General features: G+C 59.8%; 1 protein-coding gene across 10 annotated transcripts; it reads left to right on the top strand.

The window, feature by feature from the left end:
- Nucleotides 1–250: 250 nt before the first annotated feature.
- Nucleotides 251–26,454, top strand: WIZ (WIZ zinc finger). 10 transcript variants are annotated; one of them, XM_043467135.1, is made up of 13 exons: nucleotides 251–413; nucleotides 1,831–2,094; nucleotides 7,174–7,246; nucleotides 9,132–11,284; nucleotides 12,377–12,700; nucleotides 17,392–17,562; nucleotides 18,466–18,969; nucleotides 20,028–20,426; nucleotides 20,999–21,550; nucleotides 22,674–23,201; nucleotides 23,395–23,814; nucleotides 24,089–24,284; nucleotides 25,293–26,454. In XM_043467135.1, the coding sequence occupies exons 2-13, from the start codon at nucleotides 1,890–1,892 to the stop codon at nucleotides 25,450–25,452; spliced, it is 5,685 nt and encodes a 1,894-aa protein (XP_043323070.1). In that variant the 5' UTR covers nucleotides 251–413; nucleotides 1,831–1,889; the 3' UTR covers nucleotides 25,453–26,454. The 10 variants fall into 10 exon arrangements, with proteins under 10 accessions (XP_043323070.1, XP_043323071.1, XP_043323072.1 ...); XM_043467136.1 differs by lacking the exon at nucleotides 17,392–17,562; XM_043467137.1 differs by lacking the exon at nucleotides 20,028–20,426.
- Nucleotides 26,455–27,509: the final 1,055 nt, after the last annotated feature.

The raw sequence follows: 27,509 nt of genomic DNA, 5'->3' as shown, positions 1-27,509 counted from the left end.
GATGAAGAGCCATTGGGGACAGGAGGACAAGAGTGTTGTCATGGTAACAGAGCCTCTCCCTGGACTCTCAGGTCGTGCGGGCCCTTTAAGGGTCACCCTTCTGGCCACTCCCAAAATGGCGGCGCGCCTGCTGGCTGCCCCCCCACCGGGGTGGCGCGGGGGGGCGCCCTGGACCTCCCCATCATGGCGGCGCGGCGGGGCTGTCGCGCTGAGGTCACGGCGGCGCGCCGGGGGGGCGGGGCGGCGGGGGGAGCGATTTAAAGGGACAATGTCCCCCGAGCGGTGGAGGCGGCGGCGGCTGCGGAGGCCGCGGCACCGGCACCGGGAGCGGCAAGGGCGGTAGCGGCAGCGACGGCCGCACCAAAGAAGGGAGCGCCGAGCCCCGGCGCCCAGCCGGCGGCGCCGCCTCCCCGGTGAGGCCCGGCCCGGCCTGGGGAGCCCGCGGGCGGGGCGGAGCCGGCACGGGGAGGGGGAGGCCCGGGCCGGGCCGGGCCAGGCGGGACCCCCCGGGGCGGGGGGCGGGGGCGGGGCCTGTAGGGGCGGGGCCTGGTCGGGGGCGGGGCCGCACAGGTTGTGGGGAGGAGCGGGGGTCTTGGGGCAGGTGTCCCCCCCCCCACCTCGGCGCGTCCCGCGGGGTCTCCCGCCCCGAGGTGCACGGGCGGAGGGCGCATCGCGTGGACCCTGGCGCCCCGAGGGGTGTGCTGGCGCGGCGCCGCCACCACCCCTGCGACCCCCGGGGGCGTCCAGGAGGGAACCCCCTTCCCCACGCTGCCAAAGTGCTCCGAAGTTGCGGTCCCGCCCGTTCCCCGCGGGCAGTGCCCACCCGGTGGGCACCCGCAGGTGCTTCCTCGGGGCCTGGGCAGGGACCCCCACCACAACGGCCAGTCCACGGATAGGCCCCCTGGGAGCCCCCAGGCCCTCGAGGGCAGCGCCTGCAGCCAGGCCTGGAGCCCCGGCCCCGCCCCGGTTGCCTGGGATCGGCCTCCCTACCATCTCCCTGGGGAGGGCGCCTCATTCCTGCCCTTCACTTTCCGCCGTTACCTTGAAGGTATTTATAGGTGGAGAAGACAGCCCCCACCCCCCATGGCCTCCCCAGGGTCCTTATTTCTGGACCAGGAGCTCCATCCTTCCCTTTTGCCCGCAGACTGGAGAGATCTTGGGAGGGTGGGATGGAGGAACCCAGGCTGGGTATGCATGAGGGGTAAGGTTGGGGTGAAGCAAGAGGGTTAAGGCTGGGGTCACTTGCGGCTGAGTGTGAGGGTGAAAGGGTTAATGCTGGGAACCCTAAGGTTGTGTGTGGACGGAGGGTTGGAGTGTGGGAAAAGTGAGGGGTAACTGATCCGGGCAACAGGAGTGAGAAAAGTGCAGGGGTAATGATGGGGGGACTTGAGACAGTGTATGGGATCAGAGTGTAGCAGTGCTGAGGCACGCGCATAGGATATGCATGTGCATGGAAGTGAGTTCACAACTGGGAAAAGTGCAACCACGAATGAATGAAGGGAGGCATCTAGAAGAAGTAATAGGTTTAATGCTGCAAGAAAACAAGGTGTCTGAGCGTGAATGCTGTAAAGTGGGGTAAACTGAGGCAGTGCAAGGAGAGGAGTTGTGGACGAAAGCCGAGGCATGCTGAGATTAGAGACCATTGAGATCAACGTGTAGGGATAGGGCCTCAGCACTATGGACTTGCTCATCTGTGCTTGGGGGGTAAACTGAGGCACCAAGCCACAAGGGTGAGGACAGGGGCTTCGAGGAAGGAGAAACTGAGGCAGAATCCCTTTCCAGCCTCCCCTGAGCACCTGTCTCTCTACCCCCTCCGCCCCCCCCCCCCAGACCTACAATGCCTCACTGAGCCGGGCCAGCAGCTGAGTGGAGCCAAGCAGAAAGCATCTATGGATGGGCCCCTGGCAGGCGGCCTGGCCGCCCCAGATCGCCCTCGAGGCCCCGAGAGACTGCCTGGCCCAGCGCCGAGGGAGGACATCGAAGGTGGGGCCGAGGTTGCTGAGGGGGAAGGTTGCATCTTCCGGTCTACCCATTACCTGCCTGTCACCAAGGAGGGCCCTCAAGACATTCTGGATGGCAGAGGTGGCATTTCTGGTAAGAGGATGGGCCCTGTGGCCCTGAGGGGAGCATCCAGCCAGGTCCCCAAGGCTCAGGGAGGGCCGAGTCACCCAGCCCATCAGGGGCTGAGTTGGGATCCTGATTCTGCCTGGGTTCAGAGCCTTTGCCTTCTGCTTAGTTGCCCACTTTACAGTTGTGAAAACAGAGGTCTTGGGAACTAATGACCTGACCAAGGCCCGCCCCGGTGGAGAGCAAGGAGCTGGGACTTGACAGGTCTGCCTGGCTTCCTTTTTTGAGTATACTAATGGGGTCCAGATGCTCAGCTTAGCACCCCCGAGCTCCCCTCCCTGAACCCACTTGTTCTCCAGGTATGCCCCCATTCCCATCAGTCTATTCCAGTTCCTTCTTGATGCACCGTCTTGGTGAGTCCCACTTCTGAACCAGGGGCCCAAACAGCTTATGCCCCCTAGTGGCCGGGGAGAGACTGGGCAGTCAGGGATGACAGCCGTCCCTTTTTGCCTTGATTTCCCAACTAAAGGGGATCTCGCACCATCCCCACCTAAAGAGTTGTCATTCCCTCATTAAATACTCAGCAACTACCATGTGCCAGGCTGCATTCTAGCTGCTGGGGATACAGCTGTAAGCAAAAGCGACAAGAGTCCCTGCCCTCAGGGACCGGACGTTCTAGTAGGGGAGACAGACAACAGGCAACTGTGTAAATAACATACGGGCAGGTAGTGACAAGTGCTGTGAGGGTATTAAACAGAGTGCCAGGATCATGCCTTGGGGGACCTGGGAAAACCTCCCTGCAGGGGTGGAATTTGAAATGGCATGTGCAGAGGCCCTATGGTAAGGAGGAGCCTGGTGTAGTCAAGGGCCAGGCAGGAGCCTGGTGTAGCTGAAGAGTGGTGGGTGCCGTGTAGGCTGGTGCACTCCGTGTCTCCCTTCATCTCCTTGGCCTGCTCTAAAGGCCTTGGTTTCTAGGACTCTCCAAGTACCTCATCATGGGTCTCCTACATGCCAAGCCCTTTATGTGATCATCTCCTGTCATTCTCAAAAGAACCATGTGTGGTAACCTCGGTTGTCATTATCCAGTGTTAGAGATGGGGAAACTCAGATCCTAAAGTGTCAAGTCAATTTCCCAAGGGCCCACAGCCAGGCAGTAACCTGGCTTGACAGCCCGCATCCTTCACCACCACCCTATGTCAGGGCATCCTTGACCTGCCCCAGCTCACCTTAGTGAGGCTCATGATGCTCAGTTACTTACAAAGCATGGAATTCTCACCTCCTCGGGGCTGGACACTGGTGCGCAGCCAGGGACCAAGCATACACTCCACCTCCGCCCCCGGTGGACCCTGCCATCTGGGGTCAGACAGCCAGACCCGCCACCAGCTGTTAAGACATAGTTGCAGAGGATGCAATGGGCGATGGCCAGGCTGGGGGACATCCCAGAGTCCTGGATGAGGAACAGTGAGTCAGGCAGGGGGCAGGGGACATCCAGACAGGGGCCTCCACACGTGCAGTGGTGTGGAGGTGACTAGTGGTACCTGAAGGTGTCATGCAGGAGGACGAGAGGGCAAGACCCCTGCTCAAAGAACCATACCCTCCCCCAAACTGTTAGGAACCAAGGCCCAAAGAGAGGCAAGACCATGTCCCAAGTCATGCAGCTGACCAGGGCAGGTCCAGGACTTTGACTCTGTGGGAGTCCTGGGGAACAGACTTTGGGGCCTAGGGCCCTCTTTGGATCTGGCTCTGAGGAATTGGGCGTTCTACTCTACCTGGCAGAAGTCCTAGGTCTGAGGACTTCCCTGGTGGTCCAGTGGTTAAGACTCCACGCTGCCACTGCAGAGGGCGTGGGTTCGATTCCTGGTCAGGGAACTAAGATTCCCACGTGCCACGTGGTGTGGCCAAAAAAAGAAAAAGAAAAATCACAGGTCTGGAGAGAAGGAGAAAGTAGGTAGATGGGTAGGTGTGTGCTCACTCCCCCGGGGAGTCCACCAGGGTCCAGGGCATGTACCTGGGGAGGAGGCGGGGGTGTGGCTGCTGAGGGGGGACAGGTCTACTCTTAATGGTACCGCTGAGCATCTGGGGCATGGGGCTGGGGCTTGACTTGGAGTAGGGTCATGGCCTGGAAGGTGGAGAAGGGCCTGGGCTTCAGACAGAGTGTCTGCCCCACTGCCCTCTTAGCCCGTTCCACCCCGCCTTCCCTAGGCACCTGCCCTAGGAGTCTTGTGATGCCTATAAATAGGAACAGCCTCTGAGGCTGCCATTCCATGCTGAAACCTGGGCCCTCCCTCATCCCTGCCTAGTCCTGGGAGCCCCTCAAGAGCACTTCTGGAGGGGCTACCTCCAAACTCCTCCACCTAGATATGGATGAATCCACTGCCTCCTCTGTCCTCCATCATGGCTGTTGGCCTGGAGCCCCCGTGGCCTCACCTGCAGCCCCTCACCCAATGCTTGGCTTCTCTGGTTGGCCTCCTGGGTGCACCTGAAGCTTGGGGGGCTGGGATGGTCTATATGGATTTCTGAAGAGTCTGGTGCACGCCTGGCATTGGGACCAGGGAGCTAAGGGCTGAGCAGTGCATACTCTCTGCCTTCATGGGGCCCCAGAGTGTGGAGTGAGTGGGCCTGAGGTTCTCAGTCAAGCCTCCACCTTCCATCTTGGGGGATGTCTGAGCCAACCCTGAACCCCAACCTGGGCAAACCGCCCCCCTTCCTCCCCGCCACTGCCGACTCTCTGGATTGAGCATTTATTCTGTGATCTTCCTTGGCGCCCGTCACTGGCCCTTCGAGACTGGGGCCATAGCTGTTGCCCTTATGTCGAGGAGGAAACAGGCTTGGAGGAAGAAAGGCATGCCCTTCAGTTTCCCGCTTGGCCTTGAACTGGATCTGTCTGACTCTGATGTCTAGATTCTTGGCCACTTTGCCAAGCTGCCTGGCTTGGGCTTCAAGCTGCTCACGGACATCCTTCTCATTTTCAGTTGCTCACTTTCAGACCCTCTCGGGGACCCCAGATGGCAGGAGCCAATGAGGGCCCCTTGGCACGGCCGTCACTGGGGGCTGCATCCAAGGTGCGTTGTCTGACCCGTAGGGACTTCTGGACCCCCTCCCAGCGGTGGAGGCCACTGGATGAGCCCCCAGGTCCCCCAGGAGTCTTGGATATGGGACCCTGCTTGTTCTGCTTCCTCCAAAGCACCTAAAAATAGGTGCTTCACTGGAGCCGCTCAAACAAAGAGGCCAATACGGCCCCCTGGCTCGCGGAATTCTTAGACAACGGCAATCGCAGAACCATGGAATCTGGGACACTCGGAATCTCAGGAGCTTGGGGTCCCAGAATCTCAGAATCAGGACATCTGGACCCTCTGACTTGCGTGAACTGGCTGGCCTCTCCCAAGAAGCTCACGTCTGGGATTCTTGTGTTCTCAAGAGACACATTTCTTGGGGTCTCACTCCCTTAGCTGGTCCAGGCCTTCATTCCCCAAACCTTGAACCCTCTCCAGCACTCCCCTGACCCTTGCATCCGGGCTCAACCCTGACCTGGCCCTGCTCCCCATCCGCCTACCACAGAGCTTCTCAAAGGAAGGAGATTCTGCCCCCAAGGGACACTGTGGCCATGTCTGAAGACAATTTTGGTTGTCATGACTGCAGGTTCAAGGCTGGGGGTGGGGTGGCTCCTGGCATCTGGTGGGTGGAGGCCAGGGGTGCTACTGAAGATCCCACAATGCACAGGATGCCCCCTCACCCCAGAGAATGATTCGGCCCCACAAGGAAGCAGCACCACGTTTCAGAAACTGTTCTAAATGATGCAGACTCCTATATCCCCATCACACTCTCACCTCCCGGAGGCCACGTGCCAGTCACGTGCCTTCTCTCGGGCCCCACAGAAAGACCCTTGTGGCGGCGATCACAGCCTGCTGACCGCGACCCTCCACCCTCACCAGCTCTGAATTCTGTGGCCCCTGACAGTCGGCTCTCAATCTCCTGGGCAAATTGGAGAGTAGGGGTTTGGGAAAAGTATCAGTACCAACCCCGGCGCTTAGCCCTCTTTCTGGACCATCCTCAAATTGGAGCTGACCCAGCAACTGCATCTGTTGGGCTCTGGATGGGGCACAAGATCTCCCTGTGTGTTAACCTTGGCCCCAGCAATTGGCCTGTGCCCCGACTGGCATGCTTGCCTGCATCAGGCAGGCGCGGCAGGCAGAGGAGGCACAGGCCAGGATTCCTGTGGTCACTCCAGGCATTGGCTCCACAGGCGGATAATGGAGAGTTGGCTCTATCTGTGTGAGGGTTCCTAGGAGGGATGTGATTCCAAGTCGTAGGCCTGAAAGGGGGTCTGGGAGGCAGGAGGCAGGGACGGGCCCTCTGCAGCTCAGGCTCAAGGGCTCCTCACTCTTCATCTGGCAGCTATTGGTTGAGTACCTGCCATGTGCCCGGCACTAAGATGCTGCAGTGAGCGAGGCCCCTGGGGTGGGGGTGGGTGGCTTATGTGCCAGCGGAGGACCCTGGCAATTTCAGAGAGTGCTAAGAAAGAAAAGAAAAAAGGCAATGAGTGAGAAAATCACAGGGGCTCAGTTTTTAGCAGGTGGCCAGGGAAGTGTTCTCCGGGCAGAGGGAATAGCCAGTGCAAAGGCCCTGAGGCCAGAAAGAGTTAGGTGGGCTTGAAGCTTCATGAGCTGTCTGGGAAGAGTGAGAGAGGGGTGAGGAGGAGAAGGCGGTGAAGCTGGAAAGACCCGCAAAGGTCTGACCTCGCAGGGCTTTGCGGGTGGTAGTTGGGAATCTGGCTTTTATTAGAGGTATGATGAGAAGCCAGGCAAGTTTTTACCAGGGTGTGACTTTAAAAAAAAAAAAGATCACCCTGACTGCCAGGTGGGGGACAAAAGGAGGAAGACCAAAGGCAGTAAGCCCTGGTGGTCCCCTAGGAAAGCTAAGAGGACTCCTCCAGAGAAACCCCTTCGGGGCTCAGGAGTACAGAGGCCAGAGGCCTCTCAGGGGAGAGGGGTGGGGAGCCAGCTGGGCCCTTCCAAGGTGCCCGGTCGGGCTCCCAGAGCTGGGGTGCTGTGAAGGGCCCCAGCCAGGGGGACCCCAGCCCCTCAGGGTCTCCCCTCTCTGTTGCAGATGGGCAGCCCCATCCTGGCCTCAGCGAAGCCCTTCCCCGTGCCACCTCCGCCACCCATCGGATCAGCAGCTGGTGAGTTGCCACGCTGGCCCTGACCTCAGGGAGGGCAGGGGGGCGAGCAGGACACACCTAGGCCCAAGAGCAGCCCCCAGGAATGAGATGGGGTCAGAAGGGAATCAGGACACCAGGCAGGAGGAGGTGGCTCCACTCAGGCAAGCCCCTGGGCGCTTGCAGGGGGTGGTGGGAGGACTGGGATGAACACAGACAGTCAACTCTCATTATCCCTGCCGGGAGCAGGGCCAGAAGGCCAGGCGCCTGGAGGTTGGACCCTTGGAGTCCTGTCTCTGCCAGGTGACCCTTAGAATAAGGTTCGGCCTCTCTGAGTCTCAGTTTCCTCATCTGTAAATGGAGTCCTTGTAGTGCATCTCACAACCTCACCTCGAAGACCAGAGGGATGTAGCGTCGGAGCAGGAATCAACAGCAGTGCTGATGACAGCAACCTTTTATTAAATGGCTTGAAAGTGAAACTGTTAGTCGCTCAGTCGTGTCCGACTCTTTGCAACCCCATGGACTGCAGCCCGCCAGGCTTCTCTGTCCATGGGATTCTCCAGGCAAGAATACTGGAGTGGGTAGCCATTCTTTTCTCCAGAGAATTTTCCCGACCCAGGGATCGAACCTGGGTCTCCTGCACTGCAGGCAGATTCTTTACCATCTGAGCCACCAGGGAAGCCCCCTATTAAATGGATGGGCAGGCGCTAATGTGTAACAGCATCCATATTGGGATTAATAATAGCTCTCTGTTATTTAGTGATTTCTGTATACTATGCTCTCAGTGCGGGAGTTTACCCCACTGAATCTTTGCCATAGCCCTGGAGGGAGTGGGCCCGTTAACATGGAGGTAACCCCATGATTTCTGCTCAATCTCTCAGTGGAACCCATCTCCACATCTGTTCCATGGGTGTGATTCATAGCCGCTCATGGAGGCAAGATCTTGAAAATGAGAGAAATCGATCAGGAACAGTCATAATAAGAACCCACATTGGTCGTGGGCCTACTGGGAGCCAGGCTTCAGGCCAAGTGAAGCGTTTCCCAGCACTGAGTTGTGTCTTGTTCACCCTGCACTTCACGGGGTCAAGGTTCCCATTTGAAAGCTTGTGGTTGCTATAATTTAAATAAGCACCTGCAGCGTGTTAAGTTTTCTTTGATTACGGGTGTGAGAAAACTCCCTCAGTCACTGCATACAGGCACAGAAGCTGTTGGTTTTTGGGACTTGTCCCCATTTTTAGGGCTGGAAAACTGAGGCCTAGTGAGGTTGCCGCGCCTCCACTTTCCCCTCAAAGGAGGGCAGGTTCACTAGAGCCACAGGCTGAGAAGGGCCTGACTCTGCCCCCCTCCCAGGAGGAAAGTGCATTCTCTTGAATGGTTCCTGCTGCCAAGTTTTACCAAATTTGCTGGAAAGAGGAAACTCAATGAACAAATCACTCCAATTTGGGGAGGACCAAGACAAAAAAAGCAGCCTGTGACGTAACCAAAATGGGAAGGTCATCTAGGACCCTCCCAGGGGACAGATGAGAGTTGACTGTGCCATCAGACTTGGAGACATTCCTTGTGATCCCCGCTGTGGTCTCTGCACACTACACACACACACACACACACACACACACACACACCCGCCCCCACCCCCTGCAGTGCAGCAGGGCTGGGTTCCATACACAAGTATGAACCCTGGGAGCTGGATCTTGTATTTGACCCAACTGCTCTGGAAGGGTCCACACATACTCCCCCGACCTCCCAACTGACACACACTCCCCACCTCTTGGAGGTGGCCCACGGGCTGAGTTCTCTGGAACCTGTCTCAGACTGCCTGGGAACCACCCCCACCCCCTCACTGTCCCTTGCCCAAGGAAAGGAAACCGAGGCCTGTGGCTAATCTATCCCCATTGGCCCTTCCTTGCAGCTGCTGGGATGGAGGCAGCCTGGACTTCCAACTGGGCTCCCCCTCACCCCATCCCCTGGGCCACTACCCAGGCCCCCCGGATGGCCGGGGGCCCTGGGAGCACCCCCTGATTCAGGAGGCTGGGGAGGACCTCCCATCTGAGCAGAGGTTCGAGGACTCCGTCATCGTGAGAACCATGAAGCCCCATGCTGAGCTGGAGGGCTCCAGAAGGTTCTTGTACCACCACCAGGGGGAATCGAAGGTATTTGAGAAGGTCCCCCGGGGCCGCCCCAGTTTCGACTGGCTGCAAGACGCAGACGAGGCGGTCCCGCTCCAGGACGTGGAGCTGGACATGGACTTGCCTCCCCAGCCGCCACCCCTCACCTCCTTCAGGACAGTGCTCGTGCCCGTAGACGATACCACGAAGACGTTGGATGGGCCAGTGGTGGGCACCCTGGAGGGCCTGACCCAGCCGTCTGAGTGGAGCCTGCCCCGGTCCGCCTCAGAGGTGGCCACGCAGACCTGGATGGTGAACTCAGAGGCATCTGTGGAGCGGCTGCAACCGCTGCTGTCCTCCGTCCGGACGAGGCCCTACTTGTGCGAGCTCCTGGAGGAGGTGCCCGAGGGGGCAGCCAGCCCCGACGAGGACGAAGACGAGGAGCCAGCCGTGTTCCCGTGCATCGAGTGCAGCATCTACTTCAAGCAGAAGGAGCACCTCCTGGAGCACATGAGTCAGCACCGCCGGGCCCCGGGCCAGGAGCCGCCAGCTGAGCTGGCCCCGCTGGCCTGTGGCGAGTGTGGCTGGGCCTTCGCTGACCCCAGTGCCCTCGAGCGGCACCGCCAGCTGCACCAGGCCTCCCGGGAGAAGATCATTGAGGAGATCCAGAAGCTAAAGCAGGTCCCAGGTGATGCGGGCCGGGAGGCACGGCTGCAGTGCCCAAGATGCGTCTTTGGCACCAATTCCTCCAAGGCCTTTGTGCAGCACGCCAAGCTGCACGTGCAGGAGCCGCGGGGCCCAGTGGCCCAGGAGCCCTTCGGGGGTGGCAGCGGGGCAGGCAGCCCAGGCCCCGATGCCACCTCCCTCGCCTACCAGCCCTACAGAGACCCCTCGGGCCTCAGCGCCTGTGTTTTCTGTGGCTTCCCCGCGCCCAGTGAGAGCCTGCTGAGGGAGCACGTGAGGCTGATGCACGCTCATTCCCACTGGGAGGAGGAAGAGGATGCTGAGGCTTTTGAGGAGGAGGGCCCTGCCAGCCGGCCCGGCACCAGCCAGGATGCCTACACCCAATTCTCTGAGGCTGCCGACTACTTTGGCAAAGCTGAGCCGCTCTTGGCCCCCACGTGGCGGGAGAATCCTGCTGGATACGACCCCAGCCTGGCCTTTGGCCCAGGCTGCCAGCAGCTGGGCATGAGGGATTTCCCACTGTCAAAGCCACTCCCACACTGCTCAAGCCAGAGGCCCCTGGGAAGGCCAACCTTCCCCTCACCACTAGCATCCTCCGCCTACTCCTTACAGGCCAGCAGAAGCAAGAATGCTGTCCAGCCTCAGGGGCTCCCAGCCCACCTGGAGGACCAGAGGCACCCATGGAGCGAAGAGGAAGATGAGGAGGAGGAGGACGAGGAGGAGGAGGAATTACTGCTGGCCTCGGAGATGGACTTTCCCCCCGAAAACAGGGTCTTTGCGCCGCCAGCCAGCCCCGGCCTCATCCCACAGCCAGCCCTGGAGCTGAAGCGGACATTCCGAGAAGCCCTGCAGGTGGCGGGGGCCTCGCGGGCACAGCAGCAGCAGCTCTGTGGGATGGTGCCTGTAGTGCTGGTGGCGAAGCTCGGGCCACGAGTCATGGCCGCGGCGGCCAGGGCCCCCCCAAGGCTGCAGCCTGGGGAACTGGGGCTGGGGGGCGCCCACCCCCTGGACTTCCTGCTCCTGGACACGCCACTGGGCGGCCCTCTGGGGCTGGACCCATTCCTGGATGGGGACCCAGGGGTGGCACTGAAGCCCGAGGAGCGGAAATGCCCCTACTGCCCCGACCGCTTCCACAATGGCATCGGCTTGGCCAACCACGTGCGGGGCCACCTGAACCGCGTGGGCGTCAGCTACAACGTGCGGCATTTCATCTCCGCTGAGGAGGTGAAGGCCATCGAGCGCAGGTTCTCCTTCCAAAAGAAGAAGAAAAAAGGTAGGGTGGCTCCACTCCAGCACCCACCTCCCTCCGAGGCCGAGGCCGGGGAGACGCACAGCTGGGCGGCTGAGTCCTGAACCAACAAACCCTCAATCTAAAGCCTCCTGTAGTGCCCAGCAGGGTGAAGGCAGGGAGCTGGGGCCAAGGTCACCGCATCAGAGGAGATGTGGGGACATCCCAGCTGTCTGGCCCTTCCAGTAGCTGGAGTGTGGGCTGAGGAGTCAGCCCCAGGCAGAAAATATCACTGAGTCCTTCATTCGACAAATCTTTATTGAGTGAGGTCACCACAATGAACAGAACATGAGTCCCTGCCCTCCCAAGTGCACAGTCCCAGAGGCATGGTGGGACCCTGGCTGACTTCAGAACCCCTGGGGCTGCCTGTGAGGTATGTGGATTCCCAGGCACCAAGGTTCTGATTACAGAGGTCTGTCTCCACATGAGTGCCCTGGGGAGTTCTGGCTGGCTGGCAGACATGGAGCCTACACGGGGAGGGGCTGGTATGGTGTTTGAGAGTGTGTGTGTGTGTGTGTGTGTGTGCAATGCAGGGAACAGGCAGGGGACCGACTGCCACAAAATTAGGCAGTTACAATGATAAGTGACCTGGCCTGTGATGGGGGCAGCTCGGGGAGGGGTGTGGGGAAGCCCAGAGAAGATCCCCAACTCTGTCTAGGGGATCTGAGCAGATTCCCAGAGGAAGGCATCCCACCCATTGATCCATTGCTTCATTCAGCCAAGGTTTCATTGATAACACTGGGGTGATACAGACATGAGCTCTAGAGGAAAGAGGCTCATCCAAATGACTGCAAATCCATCCTGGAGAAGTATTTCTGGGGGTGAGGTCCCTGATGCTTTGAGCTGTGTGAAGGGAGACAGTAGAGGCCATGAAGAGAAGGCTTCCTGAAGTGAGCAGATGCAGCAGGAGCCATGTACAGCAAAGGGCAAGGCAGGCATCCAGGGTGAGGACCCACACTGGGCGTGTGATCCGCTGAGGGAGCAGCCCTGGGCGCGGGGAGAGCGGAGGATGTAGAGTAACACCCGCCCCCAAGCCCCCTGCCCAGGCAGTCCATGTCCCCCTCTCTCTCTCCACAGTGGCTAACTTCGACCCGGGCACCTTCAGCCTGATGCGCTGTGACTTCTGCGGGGCCGGCTTTGACACTCGGGCTGGCCTCTCCAGCCACGCCCGGGCCCACCTGCGTGATTTTGGCATCACCAACTGGGAGCTCACCGTCTCGCCCATCAACATCCTGCAAGAGCTGCTGGCCACCTCGGCTGCTGAGCGGCCCCCCAGCCCTCTGTGCCGTGAAGCCGGGGTGCCGCCTAGTGGCTTCCTGACCTCCCGCCGGCCCCGCTTACCTCTTACAGTGCCCTTCCCACCCACCTGGGCTGAGGACCCTGGGCCAGCCTACGGAGATGGTAAGGGGAGAAGGGGCAGGCAGGGCTAGAGCCCTGACCCTTCCCAGGGGCCTGGAGGGATGGAGGAGTGGGAGGTGGGCCGCCACTCTGCTTTCCTTTAAGTGTTTTCAAGTCACTTTACCAAGTAGGTTGACTACTGTCCTGCCACTTAGGGGTCCTTTCTGTTTTACTCACTTGCTGGGCCAGGGCTCTGTCTAGGTCCAGTTCCTCCCTGCCCTGCCTGACAGTGGTTGTAACAGAGGCTTACTGATCTCTTTACTAGGAGCCAGATACTCTCCTAAGCCTCTTGCAAATATGAACTCATTTATATCCTCATAACAACCCTTTAAAGGCAGGTGTTATTATCCCCATTTTACAGATTAGGAAACTGAGGCTCAGAAACCTTCATTAATATGCCCAAGGTCATACAGCTAAAAGTATGTGGCGCTGGAGTTTGAAAGCCCAGAAAGCATAAGCTTCAGAATCGTTGAGCTTAATGATGTCTTTTTCCTGGAGCAGCACTGTCTGGTGGAACTTTCTGAGACAATGGAAATGTTCTCTAGAGATTCATACTGCAGGGTCACCACTGGCCACATATGGCTGTTGAGTCAAAGGCAGTTAGTACAAGGTTAGTGGTGATCCAAGTGGACAGTGTAGATCTAGAGTTTACATTCTAGATTTTGAGTGGTGCCTACAGTGTCCATCTGGGCTTCCCAGATGGCTCAATGGTAAAGAATTCGCCTGCCAACGCAGGAGCCACAGGGACGTGGGTTCTATCCTTGGGTCAGGAAGATCCCCTGAAGGAGAAAACGACAACCATTCTAGTATTCTTGCTGGGATAATCCTGTGGACAGAGGAGCCTGGTGGGCTATAGTCCATGGGGTCACAAAGAGTCAGACATGACTGAGCAACTGAGCACAGACGCATGCACTGTGTCCAGCAGCATTGATGACCCCTCCCTTAAGTGAGTGCTTGCTGTGTCCCAAGGTTTCATCTCACTTACACCTCAAAGCAATTCCGTGGAGCTGAGGATTTCTGTGTTCCTGTCTTTTGGATAAGGAAACTGTGGGTCATCTGCTTTGCCAGAGCTACAAAGCAGCACAGCTAGACTTCTGAACACCACGTTAGGTGGTCTCGTCAGAGGCTTGGGATGATCCAGAAGTTATCTTTTGGTGAAGGAGCCTGGGGCTGGACTCCGTGGAGGAAGTGGAAATATGAAGGACTCAGCCTTACAAAGCCTGACTTTGTGGGAGTCTTTACTGAACTTCACAGGAGAAAAACTCAGCAGTGAGGAGAAAGTGGGCTCTGAGGAATGGAGAAGGTACCTGAACAGGGGAATTGTCCAGGGGCTGCTTGGGGCCAAGGGTTCCTTCTGTTTCTCCTACCTGGAGTTTTCAGGGTCCTGGGCTTCCCAGGTGGTGCTAGTGGTAAAGCACCCATCTGCCAATGCAGGAGACATAAAAGATGTGGGTTCAGTCTGGGGTCAAGATCCCCCGGAGAAGGGCAGGGCAACCCACTCCAGAATTCTTGCCTGGAGAATCCCATGGACAGAGGAGCCTGGCAGGCTACAGTCCATAGAGTCTCAAAGAGTCAGACACGACTGTAGTGACTTAGTGTGCGTGCATACACACACACACACACACACACACACACCCTAGATCTATACGCTGCCTTTGCTGGATCCATCCACGAGACCCCTTACCAGTGAAGGACATTTGAGGGTCTGCAAAGGGAAGAGTGTGGCTGTTGAAGCCCCCTCCCATCCTTGGACAAGGAAGAGATTTGAGGCAGAGAGAGAGGATAGTGGTTGGTTGAGGTCACACTTCAGAGAGAGGCAGAGTGGGGCCGTGACCTCAGGCTTCTTGCCTCTGTGAAGGCTATCCCCTAGGCACTCAGCTCACATACCTGGCTAGGTTTCTTGGTGTCTCAGTGGTGGCTGGGAGGTGCAGTTTGCTCTGAAGTTGGCTAGTTGCAGGTGGGAGTGGGGGAGGGGGTGAAGGAGGGGGACAGAAGCAGTTTATAGGCTCCAACTTTGGCCCCTTCTTTCTCTGACTGGAGTCCTGAATGTCAGGCTTACACCCTTTACTTGGCACCTGGTTCAGGCACCCAGGGGATGGCAACACGCAACCCGCAGCCAGGTTCTGTTTCTACCAGAAGACCAGTGTACCAGCCCCCAGCTAGTGCTGAGGAAGTTGACCATGTCACTGGGACAAAGGAGTCAGCCTGGTTCCACACTGGCCCTGTCCTTGGGGGCTTAGGGTTATGATCAGTCTTTCAGTGAACATGTTGGGGGTGAGGGTGTTAAGGAGTGGTTGAGACGATCCTAGAAGCCTTGAGGAACGATGTCCAACAGTCTGGCCAAGTCTGGCCACCAACCACGAGAAGCGGCCATCCTTAGAAGGATCTCCCATGCCTCCCAAAGTGGGCTGTAGGAAGCGGACTCCAAGTTGGGGGCGGGGCAGTGGTCAGATGCTGGTCCCACTCAGCTGTCAAGTAACAGCTGGGGGCAATCCGTTTAGTTTGGGGAAGGGAGAAGCAGGTTGCGCTTGAAATGTGGTGCCGGCCTTGTGGGGAGTTCAACAGAATTGCCAGATAGCGCCGTCAGGGGACAGCTGGATGCCAGCATGATGTTGGGGGATCCTCCTGGTTGGGGATCAGGTGTCTCCCAGGATTCCTGACCCGGAGGGGAGACTTCCAAGGAAGGGAATGAAACAGTGTCCCCGGGCAGGTCCTGGCTCCGCCCGTTGGGCTCTAGGAGCCTGGATGCTGTTAAGGCGAATGCGTGTGGCCGGAGGATTCCCATCGTACTCTTAGAGATGTCCAGGGTACGGGGAGAAAGTCTCGGCCCGTTGAAACCAGGCTAGGGCAGCAATGCTGGCAGCCGCTAGTAGCACTGCGTCCGTGAGTGCGCGAGCTCTCCTCTGGTCGGGCGGGGACGAGGGTTTCGTTCGCGGTGCTCGGCGCTCGGCTGGCCGCCCTGGGCGCACCCCTAGGGGTGGGGCGGAGCGGAGCAGGCTCCGAGGCGGCGGCACTCGGCGTTCGGCTGCTCTCGCCTGGGGCGGCCGCCCCGCGTGCGCCGGAGCCAAGATGGCCGCCTCCACCGCCCAGTGCCGAGTGACAAAAGCGGAGAGCAAGGCGGCGGCGGGGCCGCGCGCGGGGGGCGCCCGTGAGCGCGCGCCCGCGGGGGCGCCCCCGCCGGGCCCCCCGAGCCCGGGCCCCGCGGCTCTTCCCGCGCCGCCGCCGCCGCCCCCACCCCCGCCGCCGCCGCCGCCGCCGCGGGACGGGCCCAAGGCCGAGCCGGAGCCGGGGCCCGGGCCCGCGCCCGCGCCGGGTAAGAGCCCGCGCCGGGGAGGGTGCGGGGAGGGCAGAATTGGCGTCCCGCCCGCCCCCTGCTGCAGCCGCCGCCCCAGACACCCGCCGTCCAGTCTCCGGGACTTCCCCTCCCCCCAAGCGCTCCAGTCGCGGGGACCCTGGGCCTCCTGTCGCGGCTTGCAGGGTCCCGAGCTTCAGAAACACTCTCCGCCGCCACTTTGCGGAACCCTCACCCCATCTGACAGATAGCCACTAAGCTCCTTGGAGCCCCTGGTTTGTGTCTCACCGCAGCCTCTGTTCCTCCGGCGCGGAAACCGACTCCAAGTCACTTCAGCCTTGACACGGTCGCTGCCCCGACTGACAGATGCGCCCACTCCACCCGGAGACTTTGACAAAGTCCTCGGCGTCCCAGGCGCCCACCCCCGCCGAATCCCAGCTTCCTTTCTCCTTACCTCTGTAGGACTCAGACTTCAGACTGAGCCGGGGACCTACCTGTCCGTCCCCACCTCCCCCACCCCCCGCTGCCCATAACACGGAGCACCTCCAGGACCCCATCTGACGCACCGTTCCTTCATTCTGACCTCTCTCCTTGCTCTGAACGCTAAAACTCGGACTCAACAGGCCTGTCAGGCCCCTTTCTCTAAAAAAAATTAGACCATGAAAACTCACCTTTGATTCCCTGTCCTCATATACATCTTACCCAGAGAAGCTTTCCAGCTTGCTGGATGCCTCAGAAACTTCTGAGAAAGTTCTGTGATTACCATCCTCACTGTCCCCAGTCAGGCCCCCGGCTGTTCCAGGCTCCCAGTTCTTACCTTTACCCTTTCCTTGGGCTTAGCTTGTGATAAGAAGACCACCCTAAGGCCCCTGAAGTTGTCTTGCCTGGTGGACTTCCCCACAAGTCTCAGGGAGCCTCCCTTCCAGTCTAGTGCTGCCTGCCTCTGTGGCCTCTGGCCCTGGCCTTTTCTTTCCGAATTCCCCTTCTGACTGCCACCTACCTGCCCCCCAAGACTGACAGATGCTCTGCTCCGCAGAGAGGAGCCCAGAGACATCTCTCTGCCCGGAGAGGTCTATTCTCTGAGATTAGCACCGCGGCCGGTGACCTATCTGTGCTGTGGTAGGTGGAAGCCGTTCCTAGGCTGTGCTGTGGTAGGTGGAAGCCGTTCCTAGGCTGTGCTGTCAGTTGGCGGCCTCGACATCCCTGCGTCGTATCGGAGCTCGGGGTTATGGATGGAGCCTCAGCTTTCATGGGGTGAGCTGCGTCCCAGAGTGAGAGCAGGCACCAAGGATGAGGAAGAAGGCTCCCACTGCCACCAGCCCTATGCCCCTGGCCATCTGTCCTCACAGGGGTAGACATCCCATGCCTTACCTGGGCTGAGCCTGTCTTCCCAACCTCACAGGCCTGGGTTCTGAGGAAAACGCAATGGTGGCCATGGACTTGGGCTCCCCCCCGCTTCCCAAGAAGAGCCTGCCTGTCCCTGGGCCCCTGGAGCAGGTGGCCAATCGGCTGAGCAGCAAAATGGCTGCAGAGGTTCCTCATGGCAGCAAGCAGGAGCTGCCGGACCTCAAGGGTGAGTGGCGCAGGTGACAAGGGTGCTGGCCAGGCTGGTCACGCTCTCAGGGAGCTCTTAGGCTGGAGGGTTAATGGGGGTGGGGGGGCCCTAGGTTAGCCACAGCTCTCTCTGGCATCTCATGGTACAAAGGAGACCCCCAGCTGTCTTCTTTCATGAGTTATTGCTGCCACGGGCATGCTTGGCCTCAAGCCCTGGTCAGGGGAGGAGCATCCAGAGAGACAGTGGGCACGGTCATCAGGAGCGCACCCCCAGACCCAGTTCATTTGCTGACTTTGATCGTTGGTAGCTATCTGATTTTCTGCATGAAACTGCCTTGTCTGCCCGTTGATTCTCAGGTCGTTACTCAGTAATGGCAGGCACTGTGCTGGACCCTTGGAATGTGAGAGACGCAAAACAGACCCAGTCTTTGTCTTTGGGGGTCACTGCCATTGGGGGACAGCAAGGCAGAGGAGTAGAGATGAGGGCTCTGCAGAAAAAGTGTGCAGACAGGGCCCCACGGAGACCATGGCTGAGGCCCCCAGCCTAGCATCTGGGGCACAAGTTAAGCTACTCTTTAAAGTGTGTGTCTAGCAGGTCAGCGTCTGTATGAAAACCTGTTGCCAGGACACCTTGGTACATTAGAAATGTGAACAGCATGCCACTGGCTGGACCACCAAGGGCTTTGCCTCCCACTGTGTGCCTTTGGGCACAACTCTTCCTCCCCCCTCTCTCTGAGACTCAGTTTCCTATATTTGAAAACTGAACAGGCTAAATTCTACCTCATTAGGATCATTTTTAGTGTGGGAGGGGTTGACGGAAGCCAGGAGCCTGGGTGAGCGGGACCCCAAGGGGAGGGAAAATGGGAGAGCAGAGCCTGTGCAGCTCACAGACAGCTCTCCCGGCCTCGGTCTCACCCTCCAGCCCAGAGCCTGACCACCTGCGAGGTCTGCGGTGCCTGCTTTGAGACACGCAAGGGCCTGTCCAGCCACGCGCGCTCCCACCTGCGGCAGCTGGGGGTGGCCGAGTCGGAGAGCAGCGGTGCCCCCATTGACCTCCTCTACGAGCTCGTGAAGCAGAAGGGCCTGCCTGACACACCCCTTGGGCTGCCCCCAAGCCTGACGAAGAAGTCCAACTCGCCGAAGGAGATAGTCGCTGGAGCCCCGCGACCTGGCCTGCTCGCCCTGGCCAAGCCCCTCGATGTCCCTGCTGTCAACAAGGCCATCAAGTCGCCTCCCGGCTTCTCAGCTAAGGGCCTGGCCCACGCGCCCAACTCCCCTCTCCTCAAGAAGGCATCGCTGGCCCTGGCGGGCTCCCCTACCCATAAGAATCCTGAGGACAAGAGCCCCCAGCTGTCCCTGAGCCCCCGGCCAGCCTCTCCAAAGGCCCAGTGGCCCCAGTCTGAGGACGAGGGGCCCCTGAACCTCAGTGAGTGTGGGTCCTGGGAGCCAAGGGAGGGGCGGGGCCTCAGGCTGGGCTGCGGGGCTCGGGTGGATGCAGTGGGGACCTTAGCGCCTGCGCGTCCTGGATCGGCTGGGTCAGAGCGTGTTAATCAAGGTGCTGTGTCTCCGGTTGGGCGTGTTACCTGTCTCCCATTTCACTTTGCCGTTCTTCCCCCTGGAAGTCTCGCGGTGGCTACTAAGCTTACCGGGGTCATCCTCCCCCTTAGGGCCGCTTTTGACCTTGTCTGGGCCTGAGGGTTGGGGCAGTGAAGGTAGCCAGGGACCCCATGGGGCACCTGGGGTCCTGCAGGTAAACAGGCAGTCCACTAGCCAGGTGGGCCCATGCTTGGCCCTGTCTTCACATCCTCTTGTTCCTGGTGTCCTTTGCAGAGGTACCTCCGTGCCCAGGGCTGGAACTGTACCTCTAGGGCTGCCTGTGGGCATGGCAAAGAAGGGCTTGGGAAGCAACTCCCAGGCGTGGTGAGCAGACTTAACAAAGGGCATCTCTTAGGAATTCAGACCTCCCTGCACAGTTGTGGGCCTCAGGCTCTGAGAGTCAGCCTAGGGTCTGGCCCCCGGCCCCACAGGGCACCCCAGTTGCACCTCACGTTCTAATGAATCTGCTTCCACGGTCTTCTGTGCTTCCAGGAGCAAGGGTCTGAGCAGGTGTGCCCTTGGTTGTGTGATGCCTGGCAGCCAGTGTGCCCCTGCTTTGGTTACCTCCAGCCCAGCCTGCACAGCTTCCACAGCTGAGCTACCTGGGAAGGGGGCCTGGAAGCCTGAGAGTGTGTCATTAGAGCTGGGCCACTGCCTCTCTAGCCTGCGGTCTCTGTAGCCATAAGCGCTGTACACTCACCTTGATGCCAAAGGCCTAGGCAAGGAACATGACTTTCTCCTTCCCCAAACCTCATAAATCCACGGCAGCGAGTCCTGGACTCCCAGCAGCCTGGGCCGCCGAGACTCACAGCAGGCCTCCCGCCTCAGCCCCGGAGGGCCAGCCGAGGTGGCGGCCGTGAACCGCCCCCCTGTGTTTTGTCTCCGCAGCTTTAGATAGTGACGGGGGCAGAGAGCTGGACTGCCGGCTGTGCGGTGCCTGGTTTGAGACCCGCAGGGGCCTGTCCAGCCACGCCCGCGCCCACCTGCGCCACCTGGGCGTCAGCGACCCGGATGCCAAGGGATCCCCCATAGACGCGCTCCACGGGCTCATCCGGAGGGCCGGCGTCCAGATCCGCCTCCCACTCGGGCGGGGCGCCCTGGCCCTGCTGGGGCGGCCGCCTCCCGCTCCTGCGGCCCTCTCCTTGCCCCTCCCCCCACCGCCGGCCAAGAGGGCCAAGCTGAAGGCCAAGGGTGCGGCCAGCCCCTGGGGGAAGCAGGACCTCCCGGCCGCCGCAGCCGCTGGCATTTTCTGGGCCTCTGATGTGGAGCCGTCTCCTCTCAACCTCTGTAGGTTCTCGCTTCAGCCGCCCCCGTCCTCCCTGCGGGCCCTGGAGCCCCTCCCAGGGTGGGGAGTCACAGCCCTGTCCCTCCTCCTTCCCTGCTGAGGCCGGGAGTGGACAGGGGCCCTTAGCAGTGGCCCAGTTCTGCCCAGAGATCTTGCTGGCCATTGGCTGCTAGGCCTTCTCTCTCGGCCTTTGACCTTCCCTCAGAATGAAGGCCAAGGGTGGGGTGCTGCCTCTTGGTATAGAAGGTGCCCATGGTTGCCCCTGGTCTGGATGGCAGGGCTACCACTTCCTGCCCCCATCCCGGTTGGGACCCTCAGAGCTGTGGTGTCTTGGTTCTGTCCTTTTTCCACCAGGACCCAGGGCCCACAGGCTCGCTCTAGAGCCTCCCTGTGCTCCTGCTGGGTGTCTGCCCCTCACCCCCACCCCACTCCTCAGTTCCCTCCCTTGCACTTACCCTCCATCACCACCCCAGCCCCTGGACATGCTGCTGTCCACGCCCAGCCGACCAGGAGACCCACAGGTGATGATCCTAACAGTGCCAGTGAAGCTAACCGCCCCTCTCTCCTGCTGCAGCCTCGGGCCCGGAGCCGGCACGCGACATCCGCTGTGAGTTCTGCGGAGAGTTCTTCGAGAACCGCAAGGGCCTGTCGAGCCATGCCCGCTCGCACCTGCGTCAGATGGGCGTAACCGAGTGGTACGTCAACGGTTCACCCATCGACACGCTGCGGGAGATCCTCAAGAGACGGACCCAGTCCCGGCCTGGCGGACCCCCCAACCCATCAGGGCCTAGCCCCAAAGCTCTGGCCAAGGTGGTGAGCAGCGGAGGTCCTGGCAGCTCACTGGAAGCCCGCAGCCCCGCGGACCTTCACCTCTCACCCCTGGCCAAGAAGTTGCCGCCAGCACCAGGCAGCCCCCTGGGCCACTCACCAACTGCCTCTCCTCCTCCCACGGCCCGGAAGATGTTCCCAGGCCTCTCCTCACCCTCCCTGACCAAGAAGCTGAAGCCTGAACAAATGAGGGTGGAGATCAAGCGGGAGATGCTGCCGGGGGCCCTTCATGGGGAACCGCACCCATCCGAGGGTCCCTGGGTGGCACCTCGGGAAGACATGACCCCCTTGAACCTGTGTAAGTGTGACCCTGGGGCAGGACAGGGAGAACAGGTAGAGGGGTCTTCCCCTCACTTCCCTCGGGGGTACCCGGAGCACCCAGAGTTGAAATGGAAAAGGAAGTACACAGGTCCAGAGGACAAGGGGCTACCCGAGAGTTCCTGCTATGCAGACCCCCCAGCTGAGTGAGCTGCTGCTTGATGATTCTTCATTCCTGTGAGGGATGCAGAATTGTGTCATCAGGCAGTGATAAAGAGATTCTCTCTGCCATCTTTGATTGATTGGTAGTGGCTACTATCCAGATTCCTAGGGGAAAAAGACACACTTGTAGGGATCAATTGGTGATGTCTGCCATGGGCAGGAGTGTAAGTGCTGGAAATGAGTGTCTTTCTGATATGCCCCGTCACTAAGCACTTGATGTTTGGAGTTCAGGTTAAGGTCTCAGCTGCTCCAGAGTCTAACAATATGTGACTTCGGACAGTTTCCTCTTTTGGAAGATGGAGATGTGCATGCTCCCAACGCTGTGGTTTTCCGAAGTGGTGTAAAGCCCTTAGCTTTAACGCTGAAACAGCTCCGTGTATGCAGTAGTTGTAACATCCCTATTACAGCAAGCAAGAGTGCTCCCCTCTCGAACTGTCACTGTTCATTCTGCTCCAGTTGGTTGAGCTGCTGTGTGCCGAGCAGGTAAGGACGGCCCAGGCCTCTGCCTTAGTGCTCACATGCGTTCCACGACTGCTGTAAACCACATGTTTTGAATTGCTCCTGCTTTAGACCCCAGGAACACAAGAGAGGTGGTTTCCATCTCCCATTTTGCAGAGGAGGAAACTGAGACTCCCAGCTTCACACAGGGAGTCACAGCCAAGCTTGCAGCTGAGTCCAGGATCCAGGGAGCCCTTGCCCCTCAATCCATCACAGTGTCATAGGGAGTAATCGTGAAGCCAGCTAGAATTTGAGGTGACAGAAGCAGCAGAAGGGCTGGATCATGTACTCAAGGGCCTCTGGAGGCAGATGAGGGAGCGGGTCCATTCAGGTCTGGGATTGCATGGATGGGCAGCGGGGCACTTAACACTGACCTTGAGCTTGGAGGCTTCCTGCCAACAGCCGCGGCCTCCCTCTCCTCCCCCTACCCCGACCCACTGCAGCATCCCGGGCAGAGCCGGTGCGTGACATCCGCTGCGAGTTCTGTGGCGAGTTCTTCGAGAACCGAAAGGGCCTGTCAAGCCACGCACGCTCACACCTGCGGCAGATGGGCGTGACCGAGTGGTCCGTCAACGGCTCACCCATTGACACTCTGCGGGAGATCCTCAAGAAGAAATCCAAGCCATGCCTCATCAAGAAGGAGCCGCCGGCCGGAGACCTGGCCCCTGCCTTGACCGAGGACGGGCCCCCCACAGTGGCCCCTGGGCCCATGCAGGCCCCCTTGCCCCTGGCACCGATGGCTGGCCGGCCAGGCAAACCCGGAGCTGGGCCAGCCCAAATACCCCGCGAGCTCAGCCTGGCTCCCATCACTGGCACCAAGCATTCGGCCCCCAGCTACCTGGGCTCCGTGGCAGGCAAGCGGCCCCTGCAGGAGGACCGCCTCCTCCCCGCAGAGGTCAAGGCCAAGACCTACATCCAGACTGAACTGCCGTTCAAGGCAAAGGCCCTCCACGAGAAGACCTCCCACTCCTGTAAGCAGTGGGCGGCAGGGTCCAGGGAGGGCGTCTGCCAGGGCCTGTCGGGCTGGGCAGTGCCATGCCGCTCGGCCCCCGTGGGGGTCAAGGTGCCCGTGGGAGGCGGGACTGACTCTCGACCCGGGCAGTGCCTTCTGGGTCCCCCTGCTCCCTCGGGGCTGGGGCTCAGCAGCACCCCCTCTGCCTGCAGCCACTGAGGCCTGCTGTGAGCTGTGTGGCCTTTACTTCGAAAACCGCAAGGCTCTGGCCAGCCATGCCCGGGCACACCTGCGACAGTTCGGCGTGACCGAGTGGTGCGTGAATGGCTCCCCCATCGAGACGCTGAGCGAGTGGATCAAGCACCGGCCCCAGAAGGCGGGCGCCTACCGCAGCTACATCCAGAGCGGCCGGCCCTTCACCAAGAAGTTTCGCAGCGCTGGCCATGGCCGCGACGGTGACAAGCGGCCGCCCCTGGGGCTGGCTCCTGGGGGCCTGGCTGCGGTGGGCCGCAGTGCTGGGGGTGAACCAGGGCCCGAGGCTGGCCGGGCCGCCGACAGTGGTGAGCGGCCTCTGGCGGCCAGCCCGCCAGGCACTGTGAAGGCAGAGGAGCACCAGCGGCAGAACATCAACAGTGAGTGCTGGTGGAGGAGGGTTGCGGGCTGCCCCCGGGCCCTCTGCTGTGCATTTCCCCTCAGATCACGTTCCCAACCACCCTCCTGTTCAGCCATCCACCCTTCATCCCGCCTGTCCCAAGGTCCAGGAGGTGGCCAGTCTCCAGCCATCCTGACTTAAAATTCCCACAGCATCTGCCCCTCACTCGCTAAAGGCAGGAACCTCTTCCGGGGCCTTGCCCTCTGGCTCATCTCCCGTCCCTCCCCCCGCCCCCCCGCTTTTCCCCACCTCAGAATTTGAGCGCCGACAAGCCCGCCCTCCAGATGCCTCTGTGGCCCGGGGCAGTGAGGAGGCCAGTGACCTGCACCAGAAGCTGGAGGAGGTGCGGCAACCTCCGCCCCGGGTCCGACCAGTCCCCGCCCTGGTGCCCCGGCCCCCCCAGACATCACTCGTCAAGTTTGTGGGCAACATCTACACCCTCAAGTGCAGGTATGCAGCCCTCCCCTGGGGGAGGGAGGGAGACCGCCCGCCCAGGGCAGGGCCCCCAGAGCCTCTGGGCCAGACTGGGGTGTGGCTGGACCCAGGGTAAGGGATCCTCACAGCCAGCGGTACCCCTTAGCCTCAGGCCCAGACCTTGAGCTTTATAGCCGGCAAGACCTGGGTTCAGTTGCGGGCTCTGATGCACAGTTTAGTGACCTTGAGCATATTTCCTGCTCCATACCTCAATATTCCCAACTATAAAACGGGATTGATAACAGACCCACCAAATAGACTTGTTAGGATTAAAAGTTGCGTAGTTGCAAAACACTCAAACTGTACCTGCCACATGGTAAGCAGTTGGCAAGTGTTTGCTGGATTAAGGGAAAAAAGATAGGTCTTAGTTCATTGTTGGCAAAGTCCACGCATCCATCAGTGTCCAGGAAACTGAGAGTTCGGGATGCAATGTGCCTGCCCCAGGCCACACAGGCCAAGTCAGAAGTAGGAGTCAAACCCAGGACTCAGAACTGTGAACTTGGGTTCTGGATTTGAGGCTGAGAGGGTGAGGGGCGGGTGAATTGGGAGCGTGAGTCGGTCGTGTGGGAGTTAGTGCCCAACCCCCCTCCCTGGCTCCCATCCTTTTCTCCTGGGGCCTGGCAGGGTTGCATTTGCTTCCCTGGGGTCCCATTCCGTCTCAGAGCACATGCTTCAGTCACCTGGCAGAGATGTTTGGGAAGCTCAATGACGCATACCCAGCACCTGAGCTAGCAGACTGCCCTGAGCATAGAGCGGTCTCTCCAGGGGACCCTGCCATGACCCCGTGATGGATAGAGGTAGCTGTGCGTAGGAGAACACCTAACTTCTGGGTCCCCCTTCCCTCACATCCTGGGCTTGCGTTGTTCACAAGGAGTAGCAGCAGGGGTGCCTGATGCTCAGGGTGCGGCCAGGGCTGTGGTTCTGCCTCTCCTTACTGCAATGGCCACTTCTTCCTCTCTCTCTTCCCCGTGCCCCCCGCCGCAGGTTCTGTGAGGTGGAATTCCAGGGGCCCCTCTCCATCCAGGAGGAGTGGGTGCGGCACTTACAGCGGCACATCCTAGAGATGAATTTCTCCAAAGCGGACCCCCCGCCGGAGGAGCCTCAGGCCCCACAGGCACAGACAGCGGCGGCAGAGGCACCCTGACACAAGCATTCCAGAACCCCTCTCACGCCGCCTTTCTCTCCTTTTTCTCCTCTCTCTCCGCCCTCTTTCTTTTCTGTTTCCAAAGGAGCAAGCCAAAACCTCAAACCGGCACCCTTCACGGGCCGGGCACACTACAGCCGGGGCACCGGAAGCCAGCTAGCCACCCTTCCCCTAGCCCGAGGACTCTGGGGCCACACACAGGGCATCTTCCTCCAGTCCGCACCCACCCGCCCATTTGGTTCAGCAGCGGCGGCGGCCAGGTGTCTGGCGGCAGCCAGTCCGTTCACAAGGGAGGAAGACCAGCGTTCTCCCACGTCCAGCAGCCAGGCGGGCTATTTTTGCCATCTGTGGCCACTTGCAAAGACCCCAAGGACCGCTGTCCTGGTTCCCTCTTGCCCCTGCCCCTGTGAATATCCTCTCACACACGCACGCACGCACTCACGGACCTCGTGAGACCCGGGAATCGGCCCCAGCCCTCCAGTTCCCGAGTCGAACGACTACCACGTCACGCCACGGTGCTTGCTCAGGAGAAGGCACGCTCCCTCTGCGGCCCTCTGCTGGGGCCTGGGAGCCCCCCACCTGAGCCCACAATGCCACGGAAATCCTTGTTGGCCGCCTCCCCCTCATCCCTTGCAAGAGGGGCCTTCCCAGCCAGGAAGAGCTCAGAGCTGACAGCTGCCTCCTGCCGTGTCAAGGCCCCCCCCCCAGAGTCTTGGGGGCTCTGGGGCCTGGGAGGGGGTGGGGGTGGGACTCTCCTTCCCCACCCTCACCCCCCCTCCCTCTTTTCACTGTTGCTTTCTATGTATAGCTCCCTAGACCTTTCACTTTTTTAAAAACGCGTTTTGTGTAGAGAATAAGGAACGTGGATCTTTTTATTTTGCAATCCTGGGCCAGCTAGAAACTGGGAGCCGATTGCCCTTTTAACTTTTTTCAGTGGCCACATTTTGGTTATCGATGTACCTAGAAGTATGTAAATTAGATTAAATTTCTCTTCTGGAAACACCCCGGGGCAGGCAGCCAGCGTTGTGTTTTTCTGTCGAGTGGACAGGCTGGCATTGTCTGTCTGGCAGCCAGGGCTGGGATCAAGCCACCTCCGCCAAAAGCCCCTGGAAGCCCTGGGTTTTCCTGTTGGCCGCCAAGCCCACCAGACCTGTCTGGGATGAGCCCAAGTTCCCAGCTGTTGGCCCTCCATGGCATAGCTGGTGGTTGGGGGAGGGGGCGGCGGGTGGGACTCTGGCCAGCTGGTGCAGCAGCTCCTATGAGCCAAGGAGAGGAACCAGAGCTCTGGGCAGCTGGTCTGGGAAGGGAGCCAGGATTGAGCTGTGACTGAGGCCTGAAGGGCTCTCCGAGGGCAGGAGCTGTCCATTGAGGGTGTGGGGAACTTCACTGGGGTGGGGGTGGGGGGAGGGCCAAGCGCACAGCTGCTGGGACCGCCCTGCCTTCAAGACATGTGACCTGTGTGGGGAGATACACACGCACCCTGAACCCAACTAACACAAGGGGGAAGAAGAGCTGCTGGCTCCTTTTTGTTGTTATTTATTTTCTCATTCTGCAAATGTTTATTGAACGTTTCTGAGATTTTAAGAGATTTTGTTGGCTGCTCCTTCTTGTTTATTGCATGTGATTTTTTAGCTCATTATTTTCACTTAACACAGCCAGGGGCTGGGAAGTCGGAATGACCTCCTGGGGCAGAGGCCTCTCCTACCGCAACCCCATTATCCTGGGCCCCCAACCATGCCCCTGACTGGGGAGGGGGGACTCACAAGCTGTGACAATACGTACACCCCACCCCCCAAGGGTGGTCTTGGCCTGCACACTTGGCTTTTCTGCTCCTATGACATCAGGATACACATCTTGCCTGCCGGGGGAGGGCCTCTACTACTCATGTCTAACCAATGCTGCGGTTGGGCCTGTGTGAGACTTTGAAAGTTGGTAGAGACTCTCTTGGAATGAGATCTGACCCAAAGGCCTCGTTCAGCTTTTTATAGGTTTTTTTAAAAAAAAAAAAAAAATGAATAGTTTTAAAAAGTGATGTAAGCTGGATGGACGTAAAGAAA

Source organism: Cervus canadensis, chromosome 4 (assembly GCF_019320065.1).
Source record: "Cervus canadensis isolate Bull #8, Minnesota chromosome 4, ASM1932006v1, whole genome shotgun sequence".
Taxonomy (NCBI): Eukaryota; Metazoa; Chordata; class Mammalia; order Artiodactyla; family Cervidae; genus Cervus; species Cervus canadensis.
Note: the sequence above shows the minus strand (reverse complement) of the source record. Positions and strands in the feature narration are given on the sequence as shown.

Excerpts from the sequence above, each read along its gene's own strand:
- WIZ (XM_043467135.1), top strand. The coding sequence starts at position 1,890 with ATGGATGGGCCCCTGGCAGGCGGCCTGGCCGCCCCAGATCGCCCTCGA. Across the intron at positions 2,095-7,173 it reads TGGCAGAGGTGGCATTTCTG|ATGGGCAGCCCCATCCTGGC; the intron begins GTAAGAGGATGG and ends TCTCTGTTGCAG. Across the intron at positions 20,427-20,998 it reads GCCGTCTCCTCTCAACCTCT|CCTCGGGCCCGGAGCCGGCA; the intron begins GTAGGTTCTCGC and ends CTCCTGCTGCAG.